General features: G+C 50.8%; 1 protein-coding gene and 1 long non-coding RNA gene across 2 annotated transcripts; both read left to right on the forward strand.

Annotated features, from left to right (window-relative positions):
- Window positions 1-2,463: 2,463 nt before the first annotated feature.
- Window positions 2,464-4,349, forward strand: LOC116902277. Its single transcript, XR_004388060.1, has 2 exons — window positions 2,464-2,560; window positions 3,310-4,349. It is a non-coding gene; the product is annotated as an uncharacterized LOC116902277 (long non-coding RNA).
- Window positions 4,350-12,461: 8,112 nt separating this feature from the next.
- Window positions 12,462-21,916, forward strand: Ankrd60 (ankyrin repeat domain 60). Its single transcript, XM_032904707.1, has 4 exons — window positions 12,462-12,561; window positions 17,880-18,010; window positions 19,409-19,574; window positions 21,609-21,916. The coding sequence occupies exons 1-4, from the start codon at window positions 12,477-12,479 to the stop codon at window positions 21,914-21,916; spliced, it is 690 nt and encodes a 229-aa protein (XP_032760598.1). The 5' UTR covers window positions 12,462-12,476.
- Window positions 21,917-26,287: the final 4,371 nt, after the last annotated feature.

The raw sequence follows: 26,287 nt of genomic DNA on the forward strand, positions 1-26,287 counted from the left end.
CAGCATGCTTCCCTGTGGACATTGGGTGCTAGGGTCCAGATAGCATGCTCAGAGCAAACACAGCATCTATTGGGTATTAATTGACTTCCGGATCATATACTGAGCTGATTTGTCAGAATCCATTAAGACAATAGACAGTATGACATTTCAAGTGCACGTTGGAAGCCCTGTGATGGTTGAAGCGGAAGGTCAGGGCCATCTCAGCTGATGTTAATCAATGACCAGAGGCTGACACGTCACCCTGGGGCGTTGGTGCTCATTTTAATTGTTAACCTAATGTAAAGGCTCCTCAGCGCACATTAGGAGTGTTTGCACATGTGAGAGCCAGAACTGTTTACTGAGTAAACACTCCCCCGCTGGCCTCATTCTCTCTTCAGGTCACTGCTCCCTCACTGCCATACCTCCTACCTGCACTGAGTCCTGATTCCCAACAAAAGCCAAAGGTGCCTATTGTGTCCTTTCTGAAGACTCACCTCTGCCCCTTCTTCTGTAGCCACGTTAGAGGCTGCTAGTTGGCCATACCAAGGAGACCCTGGCCTTACAGAGCAGAAGGTTGAAGGCCTACTGGTGGGCATCCCTATCTTTTAAGTGTAAGCAGGGCCTTTTGTAAGGCAGTCTGGGCACTGGGATGTGAGGTGCCGTCTGTGGGACCGCATGCAGGCTTCTTGATGGGATGGATGAAGGCGCTGCTGTCCTTCGGTGTCTGTGTGTAACATGTTCCATCAACTCTACAGGACCCACCTGAGCCCCCAGCTGAGCCTCCGGCTGAGCCAGTGGCTGTCTGGAATCAGAAGAGGGACAGAAACAGACTGTGCTTGAAGAGAGTGAACCTAAAATGCAGGTTTGTTCCTTGAAAGAAAGTAAAGGACAAAAAACAGCCACAGCGCCAAGACTTTAACCTTCCTCACAGTTCAGTTCTCCAGCAGCCACGGAAGCCAACTATTTCTCTTCTGCCAGTATTAACTATATATCTAGTTAATGACAACGATAGCATTTTTCTCTTTGAAAATCATTGTGAAGTAGTGTTCAGAGTCAGGGAGGCTTACCGGTAAGAGTGAAAGATGACCTCACACTAGTGCTTGAAAACAGTGACTTTTTTGAGCTGTGTCTACCTATGGACTGGCTCCCTGTGCCATATGAAGCCCCTTAAATACTTTAAGTCATTGTCACACATTGGTCTTCCAGAGCCAAGTACATACACGCGATGCCTTTCTACTGAGGGACGCCTCAAATCTCCTGGTGATCCCAAGGGTGGAGGATGGTCTCACACTGGACCCTGTGGCATGCACTCTGCTCTCCAGACTCTCTTCTCTAACAAGGCATCCTTCAGGGAAGAGGAGCTGGCCCAGAGGCCCAGAGAGGGGGAGCACTGAGTAGCAGGACCTGGGAGCTACAGTGCAGCTCGTTGGCCTGACTTCCATGTGGCTGGGAACTGGCTTGCTTACTGGTCTCCGGAGCCATGCTAGAGACATTGAATCATCTTTGCTTGTGGTGACTTGTGTGTCTGCTGTCACCCCTGCCGCACCCTTGCCCTCTCCATTCATGAATTGGCAGTGATTCTCAGAGATCAGTTGACAGTAGCTGACCGGGTGCCGATCTTCGATGGCTTCTTAAATGTTCTGCACGAAGTGCATGTAAGAGTCCTTAAACACCTGTACAACTTCCTAAAGGTACGGGAGGGTTGCAGACACCCAGGCCTTCCTGCAGATTGGCAAGGTGCAGAGGTTGGAGGCTCTGGGGCAGTGGATACATAGCCACTGTGTTGTTCCCATCCTGTGGGTGAAATATGACCAGAATCTGAAAACAGATACTTGTGCTTCTGCTACTGCTCAGATCCTGGAGGGCTGGGCTTCTTAGGAAGGGCCCTGGATGGCAAAACGCAAGGTTCCCAGAGTGATCTGGCTTACACAAGAAGTCATCTGCTGAAAGACGGTGGGCCCAGACCTAACCTAGCTCTGCACGTAGGAAGGCCTTTTCTGCAAGATGCTCTAGGCACTTCTGCTCCTGCCTTTGCCCTCACAGAAAACCAATTATAAAAACAAGGCCTTAGAAGAAGTTACTTAGACACAAGTTTGTCGACTGACAAATTTCTCTGAGGACTTTGGTGGTCACTGAGCCCATTCAGATCCTGCCTTTCCTTATAGATGAGGGGTCTGACACACCTCCTTGGTGGGAAAGCACAGGGGTTTCAGGTACAAGGGGTAGAGAGGGTGTGTGGGGTGGGGTAGGGTCATGTGCTGCACCACCAGAGGAAAGGCGGCAATTGTCCAGGGTGTGCTGCTAGCAGCCATGTCCGTGTGCAGCCACGTGGAGTCGTACATGCCCGGCTGGGGTTGTAGGTAGCAGGGTACGAGGGAGACTGGCTTTTTGGCTGGTGAGAAACATAGCTTGCAGAGAAATAAAGGGGATGCGGGGTCATGTTGAGCCTGATATGTCACTTATGGAAGTGTATTTTCACAGTGGCTTCATGGGGACAGGAGGAGAGAGCACCTCAGCAGCTGCAGGAGTTGGTGGTGACTGACAGCAGCAGGAGCTGAGGGTTTCCACATGAACTAGCAGAGTGAGTAAAAACTTGTGTGTGGCTGTGAGAAGCAAGTCAGGGAGAGGGACTTTCCTCTGTCCATGGCTGACTTCAGAACCAGCAGCTTAGCGCTCTTCTGGATAAAGAGATTATGTTTTTATTAAGGTATAAACAGAATTCCAAAGCTCTGAGGTGTGTGTGTGTGTGTGTGTGTGTGTGTCTGTCTGTCTGTCTGTCTGTCTCTGGGGAGACGTCCATTTTCACATGAAGACAAGGCTAAAGTTGCTCTGGCACTGGAGTGCTCTGCTGTTCTATAAGGCAGTTTATTGGAACCAAATAAAAGATGAACCACCCACTCTTCAGTATTTCCCTCCGAATCAGAGTGGGTTTGCAAAGCTTTCTTGAGATTTCTGCGTGCTGCCTTCTTTGTAGGACTCATGGTACCTCGTGTACTTGAACAGCCAAAGAATACTGGGCAGGGCTGAGGTCTGAAAAGAGCTCTCCCGGATGAGATAGCTAATAGATAAGAATGTCCCTCCTGCCACTTTCTTGCATGCAGCACACCTGTGTGAAGTACTCTTCCTATCTGGTGTCAGCCCAAGGAATGCTCTAAGCTTTGCCAGCAATGAAAGCCAGCATGGTTCAGTGCCCCTTTTCTAGGTGGAGCATGTGCTTTACAGATGCAGGGGGATATATGTTTGTGGGGTGCTCGTTTAGGCTTTTGAGGTCTATTTCTGTATCTCTAGTTTTCTTTTTTCTTTTCTTTCTTTCTTTTTGTTCTCTCTTAGCTGCAACTAGTCATCTCTAAAATAATCGTCTTCCTGAAGACAGCCATCAGGCTTCCGCAGCTATTTAGGATACGATGTGGCCGGTGCCGGGGCAAACTGGAAGATTTTCTCTTTGCTGTGAGCTTTAATCATTATCCTTAATTTGAGAGACTGACGTTTAGTCATTATGTCATGTTCTCAGCACACTCCTGCAAAAGAACTGGCAAAAACAAGCCTGGGCCCGGCGCGGCGGCCCTGCGCCCCCTGGCGGCGGGTGCTGGCCAGGCCCCCGGCGGCCCGGGCCCTATCTCCCATCGCTTGGCTTATTGCAGTGGCCGGCCGCGATAAGGGCTCCGCGCGGCGCGATATTGGCCTCATTTTCCCCCGCAGACGGCGGGAGCGATATGAAGCCTCTCGCCGCGGCCCGCATCCTCCCCGCCCTTTTTCATTTCCTCTGCCCGCGTGCAAATCACACCACTCTCTCTCACCCGAGCCGAGCGGGGCCGCGACGAGTGAGACAGAAAGAGTGAGGGGGGAAAACACCTAGTGAAAAATCGAGGGGGAAAAGAACGAGGGAAAAGTCCTAGAGAGAAAAAAAAAAAGAGGGAGAAAACCCACCAAGAAAGAGCGAGTGAAAAAGACCTATCAAGAAAGAGCGAGGGGAGGAAAGACCTGCCGAGAAAAGGCGAGGGTTAAAGACCAGCGAAAACCCGAGGGGGAAAAAGGAGCGAGGGAAACGACCTCGCGAGGAAAAGCGATGGGTAAAACCTAGCGAAAACCCGAGGGTAAAGAGCGAGGAAAAAGACCTATCGCGGAAAGGCGAGGGGTAAAAGACTTGCCGAGAAAGAGCGAGGGGAAAAAAAAAAAAAAAAAAAAAAAAAAAAAAAACAACTAGCGAGCAGGAGCGAGGGAAAAGGACCTACCGAGAAAGAGCGAGGGAAGAAAACCTAGCGAGAAAGAGCGAGGGGAGAAAACCTAACGAGGAAGAGCGAGGGAAAAGGACCTGCCGAGAAAGAGCAAGGGAAGAAAACCTAGCGAGAAAGAGCGAGGGGAGAAAAGACTTGCAGAGAAAGAGCGAGGGGAGAAAACCTAAGGAGGAAGAGCGAGGGAAAAGACCTGCCGAGAAAGAGCGAGGAGAGAAAACCTAGCGAGGAAGAGCGAGGGAAAAAGACCTGCTGAAGAAGATCGAGGGGGAAAAAAAAAAAACTAGCGAGAAGGAGCGAGGAGAAAAAAACCTGCGGAGAAAGACCCAGTTGGGAAAAAAAAAAAACCAAAAACCTAGCTAGCAGGAGCGAAGGAAAAAGACCTGCCGAGAAAGATCCAGGAGGGGGGAAAAAAAACCCAAAACCTAGCGAGCAGGAGCGAGAGAAAAAGACCTGCCGAGAAAGATCAAGAGGGAAAAAAAAAAAAAAAACTAGCGAGCAGGAACGAGAGAAAAAGACCTGCGGGGAAAGATCGAGGGGAAAAAAAAAAACCCAAAACCTAGCGAGCAGGAGCGAGGGAAAAACCTGCGGAGAAAGAGCGAAGGGGAAAAAAAAAATAAATAGCGAAACGGGGCTAAACCTGCCGAGAAGGAGCGAGAGGAGAAAACCTAGCGAGATGGAGCCAGGAGGAAAAAACCTGCCGAGAAGGAGCCAGGAGAAAAGGGCGGGCGAGCCAGACGGCTAAATGGGGAAAGCGCGCGAGGAAGTGGTGGGGATAAAAAGGAAACAGATTGAGATAGAGCAGGAGAAAAAGCTAGGGGATAGCGGTCAAAATAGAAGAACGACGGGGAAAGAGCGATGATGGAAATGAAGGAAAAAATGTGCAAAAAAAACGAGGGAGAAAGAACAAGGGGGAAAAGACGAGGAAAAGAGCGCGGGCGCCGCCATCCGCCGCTCGGCTCCTCGCCCCGGCTTGTCAAGGCGGCCGGGGAACTGCTGCAGCCCAAGGCTGCTTTTACGCTGTCTGTTGTAGGGCAGACTTTTATGTTATGTTATGCTTCAACCATAACCGGACGCTGGAACCTCAAACCCACGCCCTGAACGCCTGAACCCCTATTTTACAAAGCGCTCGGTACACAATACACGGCGGCTTCGGAACGCCCGCTGCTCCGGCTGCTCCCGCTGCCGCTGCGCCCGCGCGCGGCCAACAGAGGGAAGGAGCGGGAACCGCTTGATAACTAACGTGGTAGGGGTCCCTCTGCTTGTGCTTGCAGGCAGCAGCTGATTCTGATCTTACATCTGTACGACCCCAGCGGCGTGCACGGTTACCTGCAACACGTTACCCTGAAGTTGTGCGCAGAGTTTCTCAAGTGCGCTGCATTTCATTCATGCTAGTAAGGAACCGGCCTTGGCCGTAGCACTTTCTTGTAAACAGCCCCCTTTCTGTTTCCATCTTAACTCCATTATTTTTTTTTTCTGGGCTCTATTTGTCATTTTCTCTATATGCCCAGCTTTTAATTTTTGCAGTTAGAAGCTATATTGTTTCATCAATTTTCAAAATAGTCTTGTTATTAAATTTATGCTTCCATAATGGGAACTGTGCAGAAATCATTTTGTATATGAACTTCTTTAAATAATAACGTAGGGTTTTTGTTTGTGCGTGTGTATGTTTGTTGTTGAATTCTCCACAGCTCTGTAGAACAGTTCATAATGAGCAAAGCAGAAGAGGTAATTCTGGTGTTTACGGATGTCTCCCAGCCCCACAGAAGACGACTCTTACCTGAAAATAGTGATTTTTAAATTTCTTGATGATAATGAAATTTTATAAAACTCCCATGCCCTCAGAGGTATCAATGCACTCATTTTGAAAGGTGATGTTTTTAAAACTGGACCCCTTCTGCTGGATGTATTTGTCTAATGTTACTCCCTGCCCTTGTTTTTACCATTCTCCCTTGGACAGTGTTATGTACATGTATGTATTATTAAGACGTATTGAAAGGCTTCTCTGCGTGTGCTAGTGAGAACTGGAGCTTTCTCTTGCTTGTAAATTGATTGTGAAGGCGGACATGGACATGGGGTTGCCCTGTGCTGTGGAGAGAGAGCCGCTTGTAATTGCCTCAGCCGGCGGCTCAGCGGCTCAGCGGCTCAGCGGCTCAGCGGCTCGGCAGCCTGCAGACGGCTCAGTTCAGCCTCACGGCGCCTCTCACTTTGCTCGCAGGTGGTGCCGATGGTTCTGCTCCCATGCTGCCTGTGCTCCAGGGCTCAGCTGCATGCAGGAGCTCATCTCGAGGTTGCTGCACTGCTCTGAGTGGGTTGGAAGGCAGGCTTTTGCTTGCATCTGCCGGATTAGCACAGCCACCGGAGAATCTACCTGTGGATCCCTCACCCTGACAGAGACTGGGGACAGTTTACAGAGCCTCCTTACCCTGTAGGAGACTGACTAGCTCTATGAGGCACAGTATCTTGTCCACGGTCACCCTGGGCACTTGTTCACACCCCAGACACGGTTGGTACCTACTGTGTACTGTGTATCCTGAAGATGAAATCAGCTCTCCCATCAGGGCCGGCCGGCTCTCTCCCATCAGGGCCGGCCGGCTCTCTCCCATCAGGGCCGGCCGGCTCTCCCATCAGAGCCCGCTCTCCCATCAGGGCCGGCCCTCCCTGTGCCTGAGTGGCAGGCAGGTTTCAGACTGCACAGACCCCAGTGCAACACCCCCCCCCTTTTTTTTTTTTTTTTTTTTTGGTTCTTTTTTTTTTTTTGGTTCCCCCGGAGCTGGGGACTGAACCCAGGGCCTTGCGCTTCCTAGGCAAGCGCTCTACCACTGACGCTCTACCACTGAGCTAAATCCCCAACCCGCAACCCCCCTTTTCATGCCTCAGCTTTCAAGCTTATATCACGTTTTCTTCTCAGTAACCCCCTCTGACTAGCACCTTGGAAATGTTTGTGCATGTGTGGTCACAGGGTAGAGGCTTCAATGTCCGCCATCTTGACACAGCTGATTCTCTAGGAATGGCTCCTGAGTGTGGACCATGGTGGAACATGATGGCCCGCCTGTTTAATCTCTAAGGATAATTGTTTTAGGTTAAGCATTAACCCCAAAGGGGCCAAGTGACCTAGTCGGGATCCCACAAGATTGTGGAAAGCCATGGTTTTGGTTTTGAGGGTTTGGTTCCCCCAAATATGATTTTAATCATTTTGGTATTTTATCATGCAGTCTTCTGGCACCACAAAGGCAAAGGTGGTGGGGCGCCATCTCCAGGAGCTGTGTTAATAGCCAGCTTTGATGGAACCAACCCTGCTCCCAGGCCAGCCTTCCCCTAGTCTGCCTGGTAAACAACTGCAGTGAGAGGACTCACTAGCGCCCCCTGTTGGGCTAAAAGGATATAGACGGTATTTTTCCACAGCACAGCCCTCTGGGAAAGAAAACGTCAAAATTCACATCATCCTACAGCGATGCTTTTTCTTTTTCTTTTTCTTTTATGCTTTTAACAACTTATCTGGAATTTTGGAATTTAGAAAAATGTGAGAAACAAGAAAGGATATCAATTCATTTTGTTTAAGAAAACCAACAAGATCTTTTTTGAGGTGAAAAAAAAAACCCTAATTATTAAAAATGTAGGAAATCCAGAAAAACACAATGCAAGGGACTAATTGGTGCTCCTGAGATGGTCTACCTCACAGACTTGTTAATCTCTATCTGGAAGGAGGAACTAGGGTGATGAGGCAGATCTAGAGAGACCTCGCTGGCCTAGAGCCCATCTCTGCAGCATGCTGTTCCATGCCTGTCTGACCCAGTCATGGCTCCAGAGCCTGTGATGACCCTGAGACACTGTGACCATGGCGCTAACTCACCCTGATACGGACTTCCCTTAGAGGGAACACTCACAGGAACCAGAGTCTATGTGCCTAGCTCAGGTCTCCACACACTTGTTGGTCCTAAGCCTTTTGGTACCACCACCACACTGGTACAGAATTTTCTCACCTGTAAAACAAGGCTGATGTTGCTCTCCAGAACCAGCTGTGAGGAGAAGGGGAGGAGTGTCCTCTAGGCTCTCCAAGTTAGGGGCAGTGTGCAGACCCCAGTGCTGAGCTCATGTAGGCATGGCCGGCTTCAGAAGTGTGAGCTGGGGGCCAGCGTATAGGGTAGCCTGGTAGCCAGTCCCTGCCTGCTGTAAAGGTTCTGAACAAGGTCTTATGCCCAGGCGTGTACACCGTGGTGGCTTTGTGCAGGGTAATTGTTACAAAGGATCAGCCGCTGTGCTGTTGAAGAAAAGCTAAACAACTTACCTGAGGCCACAGAGTGACCAGTTTAAGTTTCAGATCTACACCTGCCTGGCTCCAGAGCCCATGTTTCTCGTCTAGACCTTGCAGTCCTTGTCAGCCATTCCTTGGTAGTGAGCTACAAAAATTATAAATTCAGTTCTTGAAATTTAAAAGTCCCCCCCGCCCCCTCCTCCTCCCTCCCTCCCTCTCTCGTCTCAAACCTACAGATTCTGAAGTAATGCCTTTACAATTACAGAAGTATGTGTGCTTTGAAATCTTGAGAAAGTCACTGCTGGGCTCTCACTTCTGCAGGCTGTGGCGAGGGAAGAGTCTGCTGCTGTGGACCAGTTTGCAGACCACTTGCTTCCCAGCCTCCTGAGCCTAGTGTACGATCCCATGCCAGATGTGAAGGTTCTGCAGGCCAAGGTCCTGTGGCAGATAGTGCTGGAGAAGGGTGTGTGGGCCTTGCTGGCTTCTCTGCTAACCCTGGCTGTGGCGGGTGGCAGCTAGGTCTGCAAAGAATTACAGTGGGCTGTTTAAGCCTGAGTGAGTACAAGCTGTGTTCTCTACTGGCTTGTCTCCCCACCATAGTGTGGGCCCATTTGTTCATTTCTAGCCTTCTGCCTGTCCTGCTCCCCACACATCAGTTCTCGTGAACTACAGAGCAAGATGCACAGAAAGGCTTAGTTACTCTAACTTTTAAAACAGGTGCCACTACTAGCAGTCCACCATTAAAATCTCAGACATACTTTTGGAATGAGATATTTTATCATCTGAAAGGACTTAAGTGAAATGATATTTTTGGAAAAATTTTCCAGGGTCTTGACGTGGCCTAAAAGACAACAAAACTAGGATGTGTTTATACAACACAGTTCATGGCACATGGGACTCCAGCTTTTCTCTCCTTAGCCTCTTTTGGAAATGCTAGGAACCATCATCTTAAAGTTGTTGAAGAGACTTGGCTCTGCAGTCGGCCCAGGACCAAGAAGTTTCTTCGATTTTTGCTTCCTTAGAACCAAGGATGCAGAGTGCTTGCTATAGACAAGTCGCCAGGGGAGGCCTCTGATGCACATGTGGCTTGTACTTGAAGAGAACCCAGTTAGTTGTATAAGAGCTTCTAGATGCAGCCTCTTTCAGGTGGTGGCAGCTAGTGCCCCACCCCCACACCGCCCCCGCGCCCAGACCCGGTCAGTGGCAGTTTGTAGAGAGGTTGTTGTGGATCCAGGTACCAATGGCACTCGGGCTTCCTCATCATCAGCTGTCGCCAGCAGTTTGTTTTTTAGGAAAGACTCATTATAGAAAATCTCCCCTTAGAGCCTAGTACAGGAGCTTCTGGGACCTGGAAGGCTGAAGCAGGGAGATCAAAAGTTCAAACCTAAGATAGAGAATTCTAGGCCTGTACGAGCTACTTAACAAAATGCTGTTCAAGAAAATGGAGCATAAATACAGCTCCCCTCGCCAATAAAGTAATTTAGTAGAAGCTTGTAAGTATTCTCTGGGCTTCGTGCCCTAATCCTCTCCCAGAAAATGGAGTTCATGGCACTGTGTTTGGTCTCCAGCTGAAGTACTGTACGTATGTAACTAACTTGACAGGAAGAGCTATGGATGTAACATCAGCTCTGCGGGAGTAAACATGTCACGTGATATCTTGTTCTGCTTTGGATTGCTGCTGACTCCACTCACCTTGCGGACTTTTGAAGTGTCCTTGTGACAGTGGCCTAGTAAAGAACTGTTACCCCTCTGTTGTGTAGCACCTCTTGGTACTGCACTTTATAAACTGCTATGTTTGCAATATCTTCTCCAGCCCTCACCCTTCCCCTACTTCAGAAACTGTGAAAATGTGTGTTGGTCTTTGACAGTAGCTAGAGTCAGAAGGTTCTTTAATGTGGACATGGCCAAGGCCTGGGGGTTGGGGGAGGGACTGATGGCTGGGATACATGGATACTGGTTACACTTCAGACTCCCAAAGAAGAAAAAAGAAAAGAAAAAAGGGAAAAAAAAAGAAAAAGAAAAGGAAAAGGAAGAAGAAAAGAAACCATACTTTAACCATAACTTTCTACAAACCATTGACTTGGGGAGTTATGCACTCTTTACATTGGCTTAAGCACACAGAACCTAATTTCCTAGTTTTGAATCTCAGATGAACAAAAGGTGCTCGTACAGTTTTTAAACATTTTCATTAATTGATAATCCTGTGTTCTGTAAATATTGGACTATGGTTCTGTACCCATGTCTGTCCCTGTTTTGTTCTGGTTTTAACAAGGCACAGTAGCAGGTAGCCCATGGGACACAAGTGCCTCTTTTTAAAAATAAATTGTAAAGTCACATATTGAATTTCCTGTCATACAGGATGCCCCTGCAGGTCCCCAAATACTATTGATCTTGTTATTTAAAAGGAAAGAAAGGCAGGCGTCTATGCTGTGCTAAAGAGAGTGGGGCATATGTAAAGAACTCAAATACCACACACAGACAACAGATGGGCTATGTTAGCACAGATTAATTCATTAGAGTTAGAGACAAATGATTACAGACAAAAACAAACACTGGCCCACTTTGTGTTTACTGTGTGTCTATGGTAAGTACATGGGGTAGAAGGCTTGCACAGCAAACAAGCCTTTATTTAAGCTCAGGGAATGGACACCGTATTAAAATTTGTTGGTCTAAAAGTAAGGAAAATTATCCAGCTAGAATCTTGGGTTCTTTACAGAGCATAATCTTCTATAATGAAAAGCAGAAGAGCCAGGCAGCGGTGACACAGGCCTTCAAGGGAAGAAGAGGCAGGCAGATTCTGATTTTGAGGTCAACCTGGTCTAGAGAGCGAATTCCAGGAGACCCAGGGCTACACAGAGAAACCTATTAAAAAACAAAAATAATAAATATGAAATAAAAATAAATATTTAGTGTTCTGAGGTAGAATGTAGGAACTGAAATTAAATTGACCAGTTAGGACAAGACCAGACTCCTATCAAGACTGACTAGCCAGCCAGCGAACTTCTGAGTGAAGCTTTGGGATCAATACTCAGCACTGCCCGGGAAAGACTATAAGATCCGATAAAAGCCCAACCTGTTTACCGTGCACATTATAATTATCCATCATTGAGAATGAGCCTCTCTGATTAAACCACGCCCCCCCTTTAGATCACCCTGAACGGCATGTGCTCTGCCCCCAAGTGTGCGGATGGTCTGGACCACCATGCCTCAGTCCAAATTTTTGTAAGAAACTGCTAACACTAAATGTGTTTTTCAAGCATCTCTTTGTTCTTGGTAACAACAAGAGTTTTCAAAGGGCTTTCTGGCTCCCTGCCCCTTCTGAGGTGCTTCCTTCAGCCCCTAAAGACCTTGCTTAGGGTCTGCCGTTTAAGGGCCTCCACCCTCCCAACCCTGCGGTGTGAGCTCTCCCTGAAAAGGTTCAAGCCTAGCCTTCCCATCAAGTGTTCTCCATACTTTTCTCCCCCCGAGGATGGAACGTCAGGGCACACGGGTTTGATGTCATTTCCACGCAATCCTCTGCCTGTTCCAGCGTGGCCCTGGTCAGCTTGGATGGCGGCAAGCCTGGCTACCGCCTTAGAAACTGGGCCCAGCGTTTCTCCCTAATCATGCAGACTGCTCTAAACAGACAGGCTCCCCATAGGCCTAGGAAGCGGGCGAGGGCCGCGTAGGAGGGTGGGTGGGGGCCGTCTCCGGAAGAGCGGGCGCCCCTCTCCCGTCCCGGGGGGCCCCAGGCGGGGGCGGCGATGACGCGCGGGATGACGCGGGCCATGCGGAGGGCGGTAGACATGGCGAGGGCGGGCGCGCGTCCGCCAAAGAGGCATGGGGGTGACCCCAAGGCGGGCGCGCGCCCCGCTCAGCCCTCCAGCCGGGCCCGCGCGCGGATTAAGGGGCACACAGGGGACCCGCTCGCCTCCACCGCGTCGCCAGACTTGACCCCTGACGTCTATGCCCTGCGGGTGAGGCTTGAGGAGACTGGAGAGCTGTTCCGGGTGGCCAACTGCCGCAGTGACATGACGGTGCGGGAGCTCAAAGAAGAGCTAGACCTGATGGTCGGCATCCCCTTCAACCTGCAGCGGCTGCATTTCCTGGACCAAGGTGGCCCCTGCCCGACCCTTTCCCACACCCCATGACCTCCTCCCACGCAAGGCCCCCGGCCCACTCCTGCCCTGGGTCCCCAAGACACTTAACTACCAGGGAACCCAAGGTGACCAAGTCAACCCCAACCACCTTGAAGCCCATCTAGAAAGGCCCCTTGGAGCACTGGCTACTCAAGGACTCCTGTGTTCAAACACATGGGTGGGTGGGTGTCTTATTAAACCCCAAACATAAAGGTGAACCTGGCTCGCACACATTGTGTCTGTCCCAGGCTGCAGTCTTCCAATCTTGAGCAAGTACAGGCTACTCAGAACCTCAAATCTCAAAACCACAGGACTTTCGGGGCAGCCTCTTGTCTTCAGAAGGGAACCCAAGCCCCCAAGACAGCCATGTCTACCTAAGACTGCACACTTGAAAGAAAACAAGGCCTCAGTAGACCCCCCCACCACCACCACCAAATCAAGGACAGGCCTTTCCCTCCATGAGAACTTGGATCCAAAAAAAATCCTAAGAGGTGAACATCAAGTTCTCTAGCCAGCATTTCAAAAGCTGGGACAAAATCTGCTGGGTCAGATCCTCAAAGGCAGAGGACATCTGCCTAAGATTGAACCCCAAATCTTCAAGCTGAAAATAACCAGCTCAGAACCCTAATCCTAAAACTCAGTCGACTGTGTCCATACATAGCTGCACAAACACAGAAGAAGCCACCTAGACCTGGGACCCTCAAGACCCAGGACAAAGTTGGCCAAGACTGAGCTTAGTCTCTAGGCTAATGACCACTGCCTCAGGAACCCAAGTCCTCTGTCCCCACTGGCCACTCAAGATACTAAACAAAATCCTGCCCATCTTAGGAAACACCAAATCCAGACCAAGCATGACTCCAGACTTCCATCAACTGTGTCTACATAGAGATGCTAAAACTCAGATCAAACATCCCCTTCTGGAACCCCAAACCCAGAACATCTGAATGTCCAGATCTCCCTCGCACACTAACCACTACCAACCACAAGACACCCCGCCCCAACTCAGACCAAGTATACATTCTTCCAAGGGTGCTAAAGTTCAAAATAAAACCTGTCAGTCCTACAACCCCCAAGTCCAGAGCACACCTACTCAAGGCTAAACCCCCAAAACTCTCAGGCTAACTACTACTGCAGCTCCCCAAACTCTAACTGTGCATACAGAGATACTAAAACTCAAAATGAACCTTGCTCATCCTGGAACCCCCCAAGCCCAGAACAAACCTGAACCCAGGCTTGAACCTCAAGTATCTAGGTTAGCCATCACTCTCTCAGGACCCAAGTACTCCACCAACGTACTCATGAGGATATCAAAAGCAAACCAAATACTTCCCACTTCGGTACCCCCCAAGACTGAACCCCAAGTCTCCAGACTAGCTATCACCACCCCAGAACCCCCAAATCCTCCAGCAACTGCATTTACATGAGAGGACACTGAAACTCCAAACCTTACCTACCTTAGGACCCCAAATCAAAACAAGCCTGACCAAATCTGAGCCCCAAGTCCCCAGGCTAGCCACCAGGACCAGTCATCCTCCATAGCTGTTTCCACAGAAGGGTGAAGCTCAGACGAACCCTGCCCACCTCAGGGTCCCACAGTGTGTTCATACACTGCTGCTTGACCCCCACATCCTCTAGCTGCCCCTGGCCACACCAGCACCCTAAGTCCCAGAGCAGACTCCGCCCACAGTCACAAGCATCAACAGAGAGCCTATGTCCCCAACTCTGAGACACCCTTCCTCCCAGCTATCACCACTCATCCGTACTGCCAAACCCCAGTCCACATAAGGATGCTAGGTCCTAAAATGGACCTTGCCCACGGCTGGACCCCCACATCCAAACCCAACCCTGCCTACCTCTGAAAGCCAGCCCTCAAGCTCTCCCATGAACACAGCAAGACCCCAGTACAAGCCAAGCATCCTCATCAAGGTTCCAAGGATTAAATGAGTCAAGCCCACAGGAGAGCCCCCTGAAAGTTGAAGCCAGGCTCGCCTCGCTCTGGTTTCCCACTCCCAAGAAAATCTTGTGTTCATGAGTCCCTCAAAGCTGGCATCAGTTGTCCCTGTGAGGGAATGAAGGTTCAAACCAACCCTGATTCATGAGGACCCCAAAACTCAATACAGATCAGTTAGCCAAACCTATCATATCAGAACCCCAAATTTAGAGCAGACTCTATCACTAGCAGGACCTTAAATCTCAAAGGACAGCTGTCTGATTCCTCTCAGTTGCTTACCAACCAGAGCTGCCTAAACAAGTCCATCCAAAGACCCCCCAAATACTGCTCCAGATTCCTCTGAAACCAGGACCCCCCCCCAACCACACAGCAAGACTTCCTCCCATGGGAACCTCAGAGTAAATCCTGCTCTCATCAGGTCCCCAGAACTCAAAGCAGACCTCGCCCATGATCATTAGACACCCACCCCAATCTTGACACTAACCTAGTCTGTCTCTAACCCCCACGTTGCAAGTTGTATCCTGCCCCACACTGGGGGCTCACATGGAACCCTGCAGAATAAGAGCCCACTCCTTTCAGTTCTCTTGAATCTAGACCCCCCCCCATGAGTCCCAAATTCCATGGGGAGGCACCCAGTGGAAGCCAGAGGCTCTACAGCCTGTCTCTCCTTCCCTCAACCTGGGGACACGGCTGCCCCTGTCCCCATTCCCTACAGTGTTTAGGATATGAGAACAGGATCAAAGCCCCTGGGCTCCATCATCTCCCTACCCGATGGAAATCAATGCAAAACACTTCAAGAAAATGAAGATTAAAAAACAAACAAAAAACAAAACAAAACAACAAAACCTCTGGGCTGCTGGGGGATGTGAGCAGCCGGTATCCTGGAGACATTGCAGAGTACTGCAGGCCTGGGAGGATAGAGACAGCTCTGGAAACAGCCTGTCCCCACGCTCCTCCGCGTTCTCAGGCACTGGCTGTCCTGGGCTCAGTCTCCTAATCCGGAGAGCAGAGCCCCATTAGCTCTAGAATTCTCTGTGCTGTTCCCCAGTGGGCAGGAATGACTCTGCAAACTGTGCAGGCAAGGCCAAAACACTCTTCCTCGGCACCTTTAAAAATAGGTTAAATATTTTCCATGGCCTGTGTATTTTCTTACAGTAGTTAAAGATGCTCGTGTGTGTATATGTGTATGTGTATGAGTGTATGACACACACACACACACACACACACACACACACACACACACACTTTGAAGCTTTATTTAGCAAGAGGCTGTGTTTGAGTCTGTCTATAGCCAGCCAGGTATGAAGGACACGAGTGAGGTACAAGAGGGGACTGTGCAGTTGTTCCCCAGCAAGGAATTTGAAAAACTGCGAGTCTTCCTAACTCCGGACCCTCTTTTGTTCACTTATCCTCGGCCGTAAGCAATAAATCCAAGCAAGCGGAGAGAGAATAAGAGGTGGGTGACTTCACAGTGACGTCACAGTGCTCAGACTCAGCGGTCACTTAGCAACTGTCGAAGGCCTGACCCCTAAGCCGTTGCTGGCTGACTGCGGCTGGCACATCTGCCCACCTCCGAGGTTGCAGGGGGAAGGGCAAGTGAGATCATGGCGGGAAAGCATCAGGACGGCCTCGCCTAAATCCGCCAAGCAAATTCACGAGCGAGTACACTGCCCCTGACGATCATTTATCGGTTGATAGTTGGTAGCATTTGTCTGAGCCCAAGGTGGCGGCTGCCCATCTGAAAAAGGGGCCGTGGGAGGGACTGCACAGGAACTGCTGTGAGGGAAGACGCACAATTAACTCTCCTAGACGTCTACCAAATGGTTAGAAAGTCAAGTTGTCTTAGAGCAGTGACAAGACCAGCTCCCACGGTCCAGCCACAAATAAAACCCTAATTAACGGATTCGCCGACCAGCATTCTGTCTCCATCCCTCTGCGAGTATGATCATCAAATGGTGCCCACAAGTCTGGAAGGAGTCAGACCTTGTCACATCCTAGCCAAGCCTAGCCTCAGTTTGCCCCCAGTTAGAGGGAGAGCCATGTAGGCTAGAGGGTCATGGTGAAGATTCAAGGATGTACTGCTCAGTTCAGGGGTACAGACCCAAAACAATTATCAAGAACCCAGAACATTGGTGGATTCTGATCACCTGGAAAGGGTACTAGGGCAGCCTGGGCAGGTCGTTATTGCTTCTGAGTAATCCAAGTCGTCTGTGGTTCCTAAGACAGTAGGTGACCAAGAAAGAAATGTGCATGTGCTTTGAGACACTAAACACCACTGCCTTTTAACCTCCCCCTGCACAATACTCCCTGAGCTGTCTTTCCCAGAGTGTGTTGTTGGTTGATGTTGTTGTTGTTGTTGTTGTTGTTATTATTATTATTATTATTATTATTATTATTATTATTATTATTGAAATGGGATCTCATGTATCTTCAGAGTAGACCTGAACTCCTGATCCTCCTGTCTCCAGCTCCCAAATCCTGGGACAACAGCTGTGTGCCACCAAGCCTGGCTGAGCATGGGTTTCTGGATGTGGGTCTAGGTCCATTGTTGACCCCCAGAATAAGATGCCATGCTGGGTCTGGAAAGAGCTCTGACACTCCAGTTCCAATACATCCAGTGTTGCTATTTGCTTCTGAGGTCACCACAGGCACTGGGGACAATGTCTAGGGGGCATCCTTGACTGTAAGAGCTGTAAGTGAAGCTGATATGCTATGGGCATAGGCCGTGGAAACTGTGGTGCGTGGGTACCTAGTTGAAAATGTCAGTTAAGCTCCTACGTGGAAAAACCCTGGCGTGGGCTGTCTGTCACTTGCTGGATCCTTCAGTCACTGTCATCTCTTTAGCCAGCTAATGGCTACATTCCCTGGAGTCGGTGTTCAGTTGAAGGTATATGACTCGTTAAGTACACTGTCGGGCCTGTGTGATGTATAGCTCAGATTTAAGTAGTTCTATTTGTAGAGTTTGCCTCATAAAACGATTTCACTGACTCATGGATTTTTTCCCCCAACAGGACAAGCTGTAATTACAAAATTTTATAAATCACTGTGTGTATAGGTTTTTTTTTTCTTTTCTTTTCTTTTTTTTTCTTCCTTTTTTTCTTTTTGGGTCCAGCTTCAGTCCGAGCTGAGCCAAATTAATTTTCTAAAAAGCCTTAACAGCATCCATTAGAAAAGGCTCCTGTGAGACCATTGGGTGAGAGAGACCCTCCTCTTCCCCCCGCACCACCACTTTGCTCAAGATTTTAGAAGTGTCTTTGGGTGATTCAGGGCCAGACGTGGTCTGGGCTGATGCAGGGATTTCTCTAAGTCCTAATTTTGTTAAAAGGAAAAATTGTTTCCCGTAGGAATTTTGATGGATGACGCCACACTCAAGTTCTATGATGTCATTCCGGGAGCTATTATTTCACTATGCATCTGGCACTATGATGGTTGGACGGAACTGGTTTTGGCCGCCGTGGAAGGGGACCCCAGTAAGGTGGTTTTGTGCTTCTTTCAATATTGGGGGGGGGTGCGAGGGACCCCAGTCTTTAGCATGAGAATTCGAATAAAGGCCTCAGAGTAGGGGAGAAAAATGAGCCTTCCTCCATGGAGTGTTTCCAGACAGCGTGGGCCCATGAGTCTCCTGGGTTTGCTCATTAACAGTTCCTAAACCCACTTCACTCCACGCGCAGTGGCACCCAGGTGGTACATTCTCTATCCACATGTTGGCCAAGATGAAAATCAAATTTAGTCCTAGTAGAGAGCATGGGGTGGTAGCCCAGTGCTCGGGGACCTGCGTGCCCCACGCAGGAGGCTGAAACACCCAGAAGGCTCTGTTTGACTTAGGAGTGGGCGTAGGGGTCTGGCACCCTTAGACAGCAGCTCTCACCTAATGTTTGTCAGGCATCCTGCTGGGCTATCCGTTGGCCCTGGGGGAGAATGAGGAGTGGTGTTAGGGCAGGACTGTTTACCCATCCATGAAGGTGAATGGTTGGCACCAGGACAAGTGTGTACTCTTTCTTCCGTAGCCTTTGAGGGTAGGGCTCTGAGATTCCCTCAGGGGCAAGAGGCCGTTTCCTGGTAGGACAGGGTTCAAGGGAAGGTTGGGTACAGGGAGAGGTGCTGGGATGCGTCCAAGGAGTGGTAGGAGGCGGTGATCTCTGTATCACAGACCCCAGGCCCGAGGACCAAGAGCTAGCACATCTTCTACTTCTCTACATCCCCGGTTTCCTCTCTTGCCTGGAAGTTTAGTCGGTGTCCTGCTTATGTGCTGCCTGAGGGGATGAGCACAGCCAGCCCCCCACTCCCTGTTCATCTGGCCCACTGCCCTTCCCCAGGCCCCTCTCCCACACCCCTTCCTTTCTGGCTGGGACCTCCAGAGCACAGAGTCCTCTCTGTGGTGTCCATGGCCCTCTTCCCATCCCCAAGATGGTTCTGTGATGGACATCTCTCTGCCAACAGAGTTTAGAAACATCCAGAAGCTGACAGAGGCAATGGGCACACACACACACACACACACACACACACACACACACACACACAGAGCCTGGAAAGACAGAGTCCATCACTCTTCCCTTCCCGGGGCTCCTTCCGGGGGACCACATTGTGTTGGCTGGCATTTTTTTCCCCAAGGGCCACAAATGTCTTCCTCCGGACACGTTGGCAGTGTTATTTTTCTCCTTCAAGACATTGGCAGAAAGGCCTTCCCTATGTCCCCCGACTGGCCAGGGGTGGAGACTGGGTGCGGGATATCTATACTTCCTGAGTGGCGTGTGGGTCACCCAGCACCCCTCCACTCCCGCCGTGCACCTCGGTTAGGATTAAGTCCACCTCCATGCGCGGTGGGGTGCAGGGCATGCTCTAGACACAACCTTGACCTATTCCTTTCACCTAGATGTCATGTCTTGGTATCAGTGAGGACACCTTCTACCGGACAGCAAACTCACAGTACTTTAAGGGGGAGCAGTGGAAGCAGTGGACCGCCCAGAGGGCGTTTGTGGCCTTGTACGTCTCTGCTCACAGAGGTCACGTGGATGCCGTGCAGTATCTTCTAGAACTTGGTAATTCTGCAGGAAGCCGGGCCCTGATCCGGTTGGGAGGACAGGATGACCCATCTCACTTGTTCTCTCAGCATTGGCTCCCCGGGTTCCAGACTTCTCACCCACCAAACATGTCTCCTGCTGGGCTCCTTGGTCAGAAGCACCGTGTGGCACGCCGATTAGGGGCTCCCACTTCTCTAGGCTGGGTCTGTAGACCATTCTACTGTGGTAGAACCAAAACCAAAGGACAGCGAGTCACAGAGAGGTAGGGGTGAGGGTGGGGGGTGTTCAGAGGACTTCCTAGCCTGGCCTTTCTAGCAGCCCATGGTCTGTCTTCACCCCCCACCCCCGCTGCCCCCAAGTAGATTCCGCAGTGGTCCAACAGGACCTCACCCCGGGTAGCCTATGGAATGGTCAGCAGGCTGGATGGAGGGCCTTTAAAATAGATGCTCAGTCACACTCTTTCTACCATGTCTCCACTTAAGAGTGACTGTCTGTCTGTCTGTCTGTCTCTCCCCCTCCCCCAAGCTGTGGTCAGCACTGTGTCTGGGCAGATGTTTGGAAGGAATCGTTTGTCCTCCCTAGTTGGAGAAATGATCCCCCTGACTGAGAGTCAAGTTACCATATACATAGCTTCAGAGAGCTCACCCCATGGCTTCCTTGGGAAAGGGGAGGGAGGGACCAGCAGGTGCCTCTGGCTTTCCAAGCTGCTGCCTCCATGTAGGGCCTCTTTCCTTTTCATCTGCTGTCTTGCTCAGCCCCGAGCGATCCCCCACCACCACCACCACACTTCCACCAGACAGGGTGGGAGACAACTCGCCTGTCCGAGGCTGGGTACGGGCATGTCATATCTCTGCCACAGAGCTCAAGATGGTTGGGTGACAGCACCGTGTTTTCTGCCATCCCACACTGCCTTTCTGCTCTTCTCTTACACGATGAAAGATGGGCTTTCACAGCCCAGCAGTCCTTTAAGCTCATAAAAAGTCATCTTCGCTCTGATGGAACTGTGATGTATTTGAAGGCACCCGTTAAAAAATGACGGCCAGCTTTGCAAAGTCTTCCGTCCTCTGCAGCCATCATTGGGGGTTGGGGGGAGGCGGGGGAGGCACAGGGTCATGCCAGCGCTCTAGAAGCCTACTTAAACTTTGCCTCACCAATCAACCATAGCTCAATTGTGCGCCAGTAGCCGCAGTGTCAGCTGTGTTGAGTCGAATCACCTTGGTGTTTGTTTGTTTGTTTGTTTGTTTTTTGTGCGTTTGTATGTGTGTGTCCAGATTTTTGTTACCCAGAATTTGATTCAGTTCCACAAGTCCATGCTGGACCCCTATCATTAGCCCATCGGTCTGCAGGAGGCAGCAAGAGTCCAGATCTGAAATGGCCCAGGCCACCATTTCCTGCCATACCTCCTTGGTACCTGTAGCTGCATTCCAAGGATAAAAGCAGCAGAGCCCAAACCTTGTGTGTTTCTGTCCTCATGGATCTTAGGAGGGAAAGCCAGCCAGTGGTTGCAAATGATTAACCCCATAGCTAGCCACCTACGGGATGCACCCAACGCAGTCCCTACCGAGCTCGAGCTCGTTGTATGGGGAGAGATGTAGGGGTTGTAGGGAGGAAGAACTAAGAGAGTTACTGAAACCCTGAAAGCGGAGAAATGCAAAAGTGTAGTCTATAACAGGAACGGCACGTGCAAAGGGCCTGGGGCACAATGTAAAATGACCTACGCTCAGGAGGCAGGTGGAGCTGGTTCAATCAGTAGAAAGCTCTATCGAGGGATGGAAACAGTGTTGCAACGAGGAGACTGAGCAGACAAACCCATCAGAGTGCTCTGCAGGCAGCAAGATGCAGGCATGTGCTTGGAAGAGGAGACTGGAATGTGCTGTCTAATGGGTGCCCCCTGGGACCAGGCTAGATGGGAGAGGGGATGAGCTAAAGGAAACCACCATGTCCCCGGGAGCAGTACCAACTGTCCATTGTATCCCTGCCACCTTAGTGTCACACGGTGGAACTCCTAGCTAGGAGAAGAGACCACTCCAGCTGGTCTTCTTAATCTCACAGGAGCGAACTGCCTGGCCAAATCACCCCTGGGCAGGACACCCCTGCACGTGGTCGCAGCCATGGGCAGAACAGAATGCATCCAGCCCTTACTGGAACATGGCGCCTCCATCCACGAAAGAGACTTGAAGAGCGAAACGCCTGTCACCATCGCGAGGCGCCTGAAGCGGGTGAATTTCGAGCGCAAGATGTTCATTCTCTACTGGATGATCAAGTCTGGGACCAAGGACCCTGACTTAGTATCGAGGGATGCTTCAGAGAAACACAACCCCGGGGTCATGGCAAGGAAGACCTCAGTGTTGATCTCCTGAGTACGTTTGCCCGTCACATGATTCTGGGGTGACCTTATAGCCCCCGTTTCGGCCCCACCGTGATACTCTTTATGGAACAAAGAAAGGGACGGAACTCAATCAGACACCAAATTGGTTGTCCTCTTACAAGCGTCTGGGGGCGGCGGGGGGGGGTGTAATGGAGCAGGTGAGTCCATCTCCTTTGCAATCCATTCTGCCCCGCACCCCCACCCACCATGCCGACCATGCTAGCCTTTAATTTTAAGCTCTTTGTACGTTGGTGCCCAATCACACCGTTTGGGGTGATGGTAGCCAATTATCCCTCCCTTCCTCGGCCCTTCTAATGCACCAGCATAATGGGAGTAATAACAGGAACGATAATAGCGCCCCTGTTACCGCGGGGAGCGAGCACGGCCGACGTCAGAAGGTCACAAGCAGAGCAGGTTGTGAATTTGTTTGTCAAACCCACGTAGCTAACCATTTCCTTGGCCCGTCATGGGACACAGTGTAGGCTGAGCTAGCTCTTAGGGGTCTGTGGCCTGAGTTCAGGGAAGAGGAGAAGCCAGGAGTGGGGCTTGTAGGCCTCCAAACATAGTCTTCTTCCAAGGGGTTCATTTCTTATCCTCATGGGAAGGAGGCATGTGGTCTTGGGAAAGGAGAGAAAGAGAGAGAGAGACAGAGAGAGAGAGAGAGAGAGAGAGAGAGAGAGAGGTGGCTACCTCATCCTGCGGTCCCAACCCAGCACCTCCACAGCCTTCATGCTCTTCTTTCCCACTCCCCCCAGAGCCCCCCCTCTCTCTCTGGGAGCCAGCCATTGGCCCCAGGCACTACGCCTGGCATGAGGACCCACACATTTGGGGACATGCTCTCCATTTCTCCCAATTCAATTAGACACTTGGCTAGACGTCTAGGCCCTTGGGGGCGACATTTGCTTCAGTCCAGGGCAGCGTCACTTGGACACGCTCCTGGGCTCCGAGGACACCCCATTAGACACAAGCTCAATACCTCGCGTTGGGCCTTAGACTTCACCGTAGACCCCGTTTGTGGGGGTCAGTGAACCAAGTGCAGGAAGCAGGCAGAGAAACGGAGGCTGAGGCCCAGTGCCTGGGAAATGGCAGAGGGACCCATCCCCAACAGAAAGGCAGGCCAGAACCTGCTAGATTGTTCTAGAGTGTTCTGGAGCAGAAGCTCAACTTCCATGATAGTTTAACTCTTGGTTTTGAAAGACTGCCATGACATTCTGAAAAAGTAGGAAGGCACACAGGCACACCCGGGGGGGTAGTGGTGGGGGTGGGTGGGTGGGAGACAGCTGCTCAACTCCTTGTTTGGCTGGGAAAGTGAAGGAACCTGAGTCCCATCAGGATGACTCCCAGTTCTAGGGACCGCAGTGCCGGGATGACCACAGGCCTTTTGGTGACACAATGTCTGCCTCTTCACTCCTGGTGGGCCATATGCTTCCCTGCAAGCCCCGAACCTTGGCACAAGTCCCAGAACCCGTGTATGCGTCAAAGGCCTCTCGGCCCTTCATCCAGTTGCCTTGCTACCCTTCCCTTCCAATTTCCCAGTAACAAGACCTCGTTTTAAAATTAATGGTTCTGTGTTTCCTGGTGTCCTAGCAAGTAAGACCTTTGTTGACAATGGTCTTACACCAGCCACGTGGCTGCGCCCAGGCTCAGCCTTCTCTGTTTGACTAAGAGTCAGGAAAGAGCATCCCCGCATCAGGGAAGTCAAACCGAGATCTTATTTTTGGCAGTCGTGCTCCAAAGTCAATAGGCAGATATTAAAACAACCCCAACCCATCGGTTCGGGTCACTTAGCTAATGAGGTGTGCAGAGGTGGGGTGACTTATGGGTACCCTTTTAACTTAACAAGTGGAGTCCCTCCAAGTCCTGTGTTTGCCAAGAGCTTGCTAAGCAGTCTTTGTTATTGGGAGAGCCAACCGCCTGGCATGAAGACCCACACATTTGGGGACAAGCACTCCATTTCTCCCAATTCAATTAGACACTTGGCTAGATATCCAGCAGCGTCAGGCCCTCAGTGGTAACATTTTCTTCAGCCCAGGGCAGGGTCACTTGGACACGCTACTGGGCTCTGAGGACACCCCATTAGAGACAAGCTCAATACCTCGCGTTGGGCCTTAGGGTCCATCTTGGGTGTGGTGGGCTTTCCTGGCATGAACAAGGCCCAGGATCCAGTTCCCAAGCACCGTGAACACACAATGTACACTCCCCTCCCGCAACACACACACAAGCATGTCACATAGAAACAAGCCCACATCCTGGACTGTATGTGGTATTCCACAGCTACGTGGTCTGCCACTGGTTGATAGAATGTTACATTTGGAGCTGTTTCCTCTGTGTTTGTTTCGTTGTTCAGACTTCAGGGGCCAACAAAGGGACATCAAGGGAGGGGTGTTTCTACAGGATCGGAAAGAAAAAAACAAAAAACCTCACTGGCCCTTGCCCTGGAGCAGATTTGGAATGTGGAGGGAGTCATGGTCTGCTACATCCTGGGAACAACGCGTGTATGGGGAGGACACTGGTTCCCTTACATCTGTGCCCTCACTGGGCTGGCCTTCCAGTCACCAGGGACCTCACTCGTGTGGAATTGGAGGCACAGAGTAGGGGACAGTACAGTCCTCCAGGCTCACATCTCTGGGTAGGTCTTCACTTCCCTGAGGCAATGGTTCCTTGTAGAGAATAGAGGAGGGTCCTTCCTGCACCAGGTCCCCAAGGTTGCTGGGAGCATTGGGGAACCACCCTCCTTCCACCAACACACACCGAGAGAGAGAGAGAGAGAGAGAGAGAGAGAGAGAGAGAGAGAGAGAGAGAGAGAGAGAGAGAGATTGGCCGGGAGCTCTGCTGCAGCACTGGAAAAGGTGGTTGAACCATCAAGGGAATAGACAGAAGAAAACGCACTTGGTTTCCTTTCTGGGCTCTCTCTACTTCTGGCCACTGCACTCTGATTATCCCCCACCCACGGCAGTCTGGGAAGTGTTCTGGAGAGCCAGCCCCACAGGATGACACAGCAAAGATGACAGTTTGCGCTGCACCTTGGCGACAAGGGCTCTCAAAGTCAGTGGCCAGTGGCCAGTGTGCTCTTTCCCCTTCCCCAGGGAGCCCCCCTACCCTCTCCTCCTGATCCGCCCCGAGGAGGTCCCTGCAGCTGGCCTCAGTCACAGCAGCCAGTGCAGTGGAAAATTTAATACTAGCAACGCAAGCTACAGGTTAAAGAGAGACTGAGATGGTGGGCCTAGTCTGCTGACTTCTCAGCCTCCAGCGCCCCCATCCCATGCTCCATCAGCATGGAGTAGAGCTGTCCCCGTGCTCCTGAGTCTTTTGACCTCCCTGTATCGAACACCCAGATGTTCCCTCTCTGTTTACTAGCTCAGGGTTTCCAGAATGGGGGGGGAGAAGGGTCTCTCCTCACCCTGCCTGGGGTGATGCGGAACACTGAGTTAGCAGGTTGACAGCATCGCAGCCTCTCTGAATCCTGCAGAGGAGACCCAGAGAGCCTCGCTCTGTGTTAGCCTACATGGAGTCCTCCAAGCTTGTCCGCCTCCACTAGAAACCCCCCAGGTAGAGCCAACCCCCACAGGCAACCATGTTCTAATGACGACATTGCCTTGTCTTCTGCATGCCATGGGCTAGAATTGTGCCCCCCCCACTGTGTGTGTGTGTGTGTGTGTGTGTGTGTGTGTGTGTGTGAGTCTTTGGGGCCATACGCAGAGCACAGCCCCTGCATAGCAAGCATTACTGATGGAGCCGTCTCCCTAGCCTTCCTCCCCATCACTTGTGCAACCTCAGGACCAATGGCCATCTCCTGAGACACTCAGCTTCCTCCTCCCAAATCACCCATAGGTCTTACACAACCAGTCCTATCGGTGGAAGAAACAGCCTGTGGGAACTGCACGCCACATCGACCCCTTGGTGAGCAGGAGGGCTGTTTTGTGGTCTGCTATCCATGCTTCAGAGATTCCCTCCGTCCTAGATGTGTGGCATTAGACCAACCAGGGGCCTCTCTAGGGGGTCTCCGTTGCCTCACGTGGAACGTTCGGGGTAATAAAACCTACCCTTGTTGCCACCAGGGAGAGGAAAATCCTGGCACGAAGCAGACACTTGAAAAATGGCAGGCATTATCCGTATTATTATACCACCAACACTTAATTTGCTTAAAATGTTTACTCTCTGAGAATCGATCCCCTCCCGGATTCCAGAGAGGCTCATAAATTCTCAGCAAACCTTGTACAATAAGAGTCTCCATCCAGAACTAATAATTCCCAAAGTGGGAGATTAATAATTTCCCGTAAACTTGCTGGTCTGGACATTAAGTGGTGGAAAGGCTTTTCTCAGCAACTCCTAGAGCGCCCCCAGGCCAGAGCTGCTGCAGAGG

The sequence above is a fragment of the Rattus rattus genome, chromosome 5, assembly GCF_011064425.1.
Source record: "Rattus rattus isolate New Zealand chromosome 5, Rrattus_CSIRO_v1, whole genome shotgun sequence".
NCBI classification, from domain to species: Eukaryota; Metazoa; Chordata; class Mammalia; order Rodentia; family Muridae; genus Rattus; species Rattus rattus.

Coding starts and splice junctions, on each gene's coding strand:
- Ankrd60 (XM_032904707.1), top strand. CDS start 12,477: ATGACGGTGCGGGAGCTCAAAGAAGAGCTAGACCTGATGGTCGGCATC. Junction 18,011..19,408: donor TGGAAGGGGACCCCAGTAAG/GTGGTTTTGTGC, acceptor CCTTTCACCTAG/ATGTCATGTCTTGGTATCAG. Junction 19,575..21,608: donor GCAGTATCTTCTAGAACTTG/GTAATTCTGCAG, acceptor TTAATCTCACAG/GAGCGAACTGCCTGGCCAAA.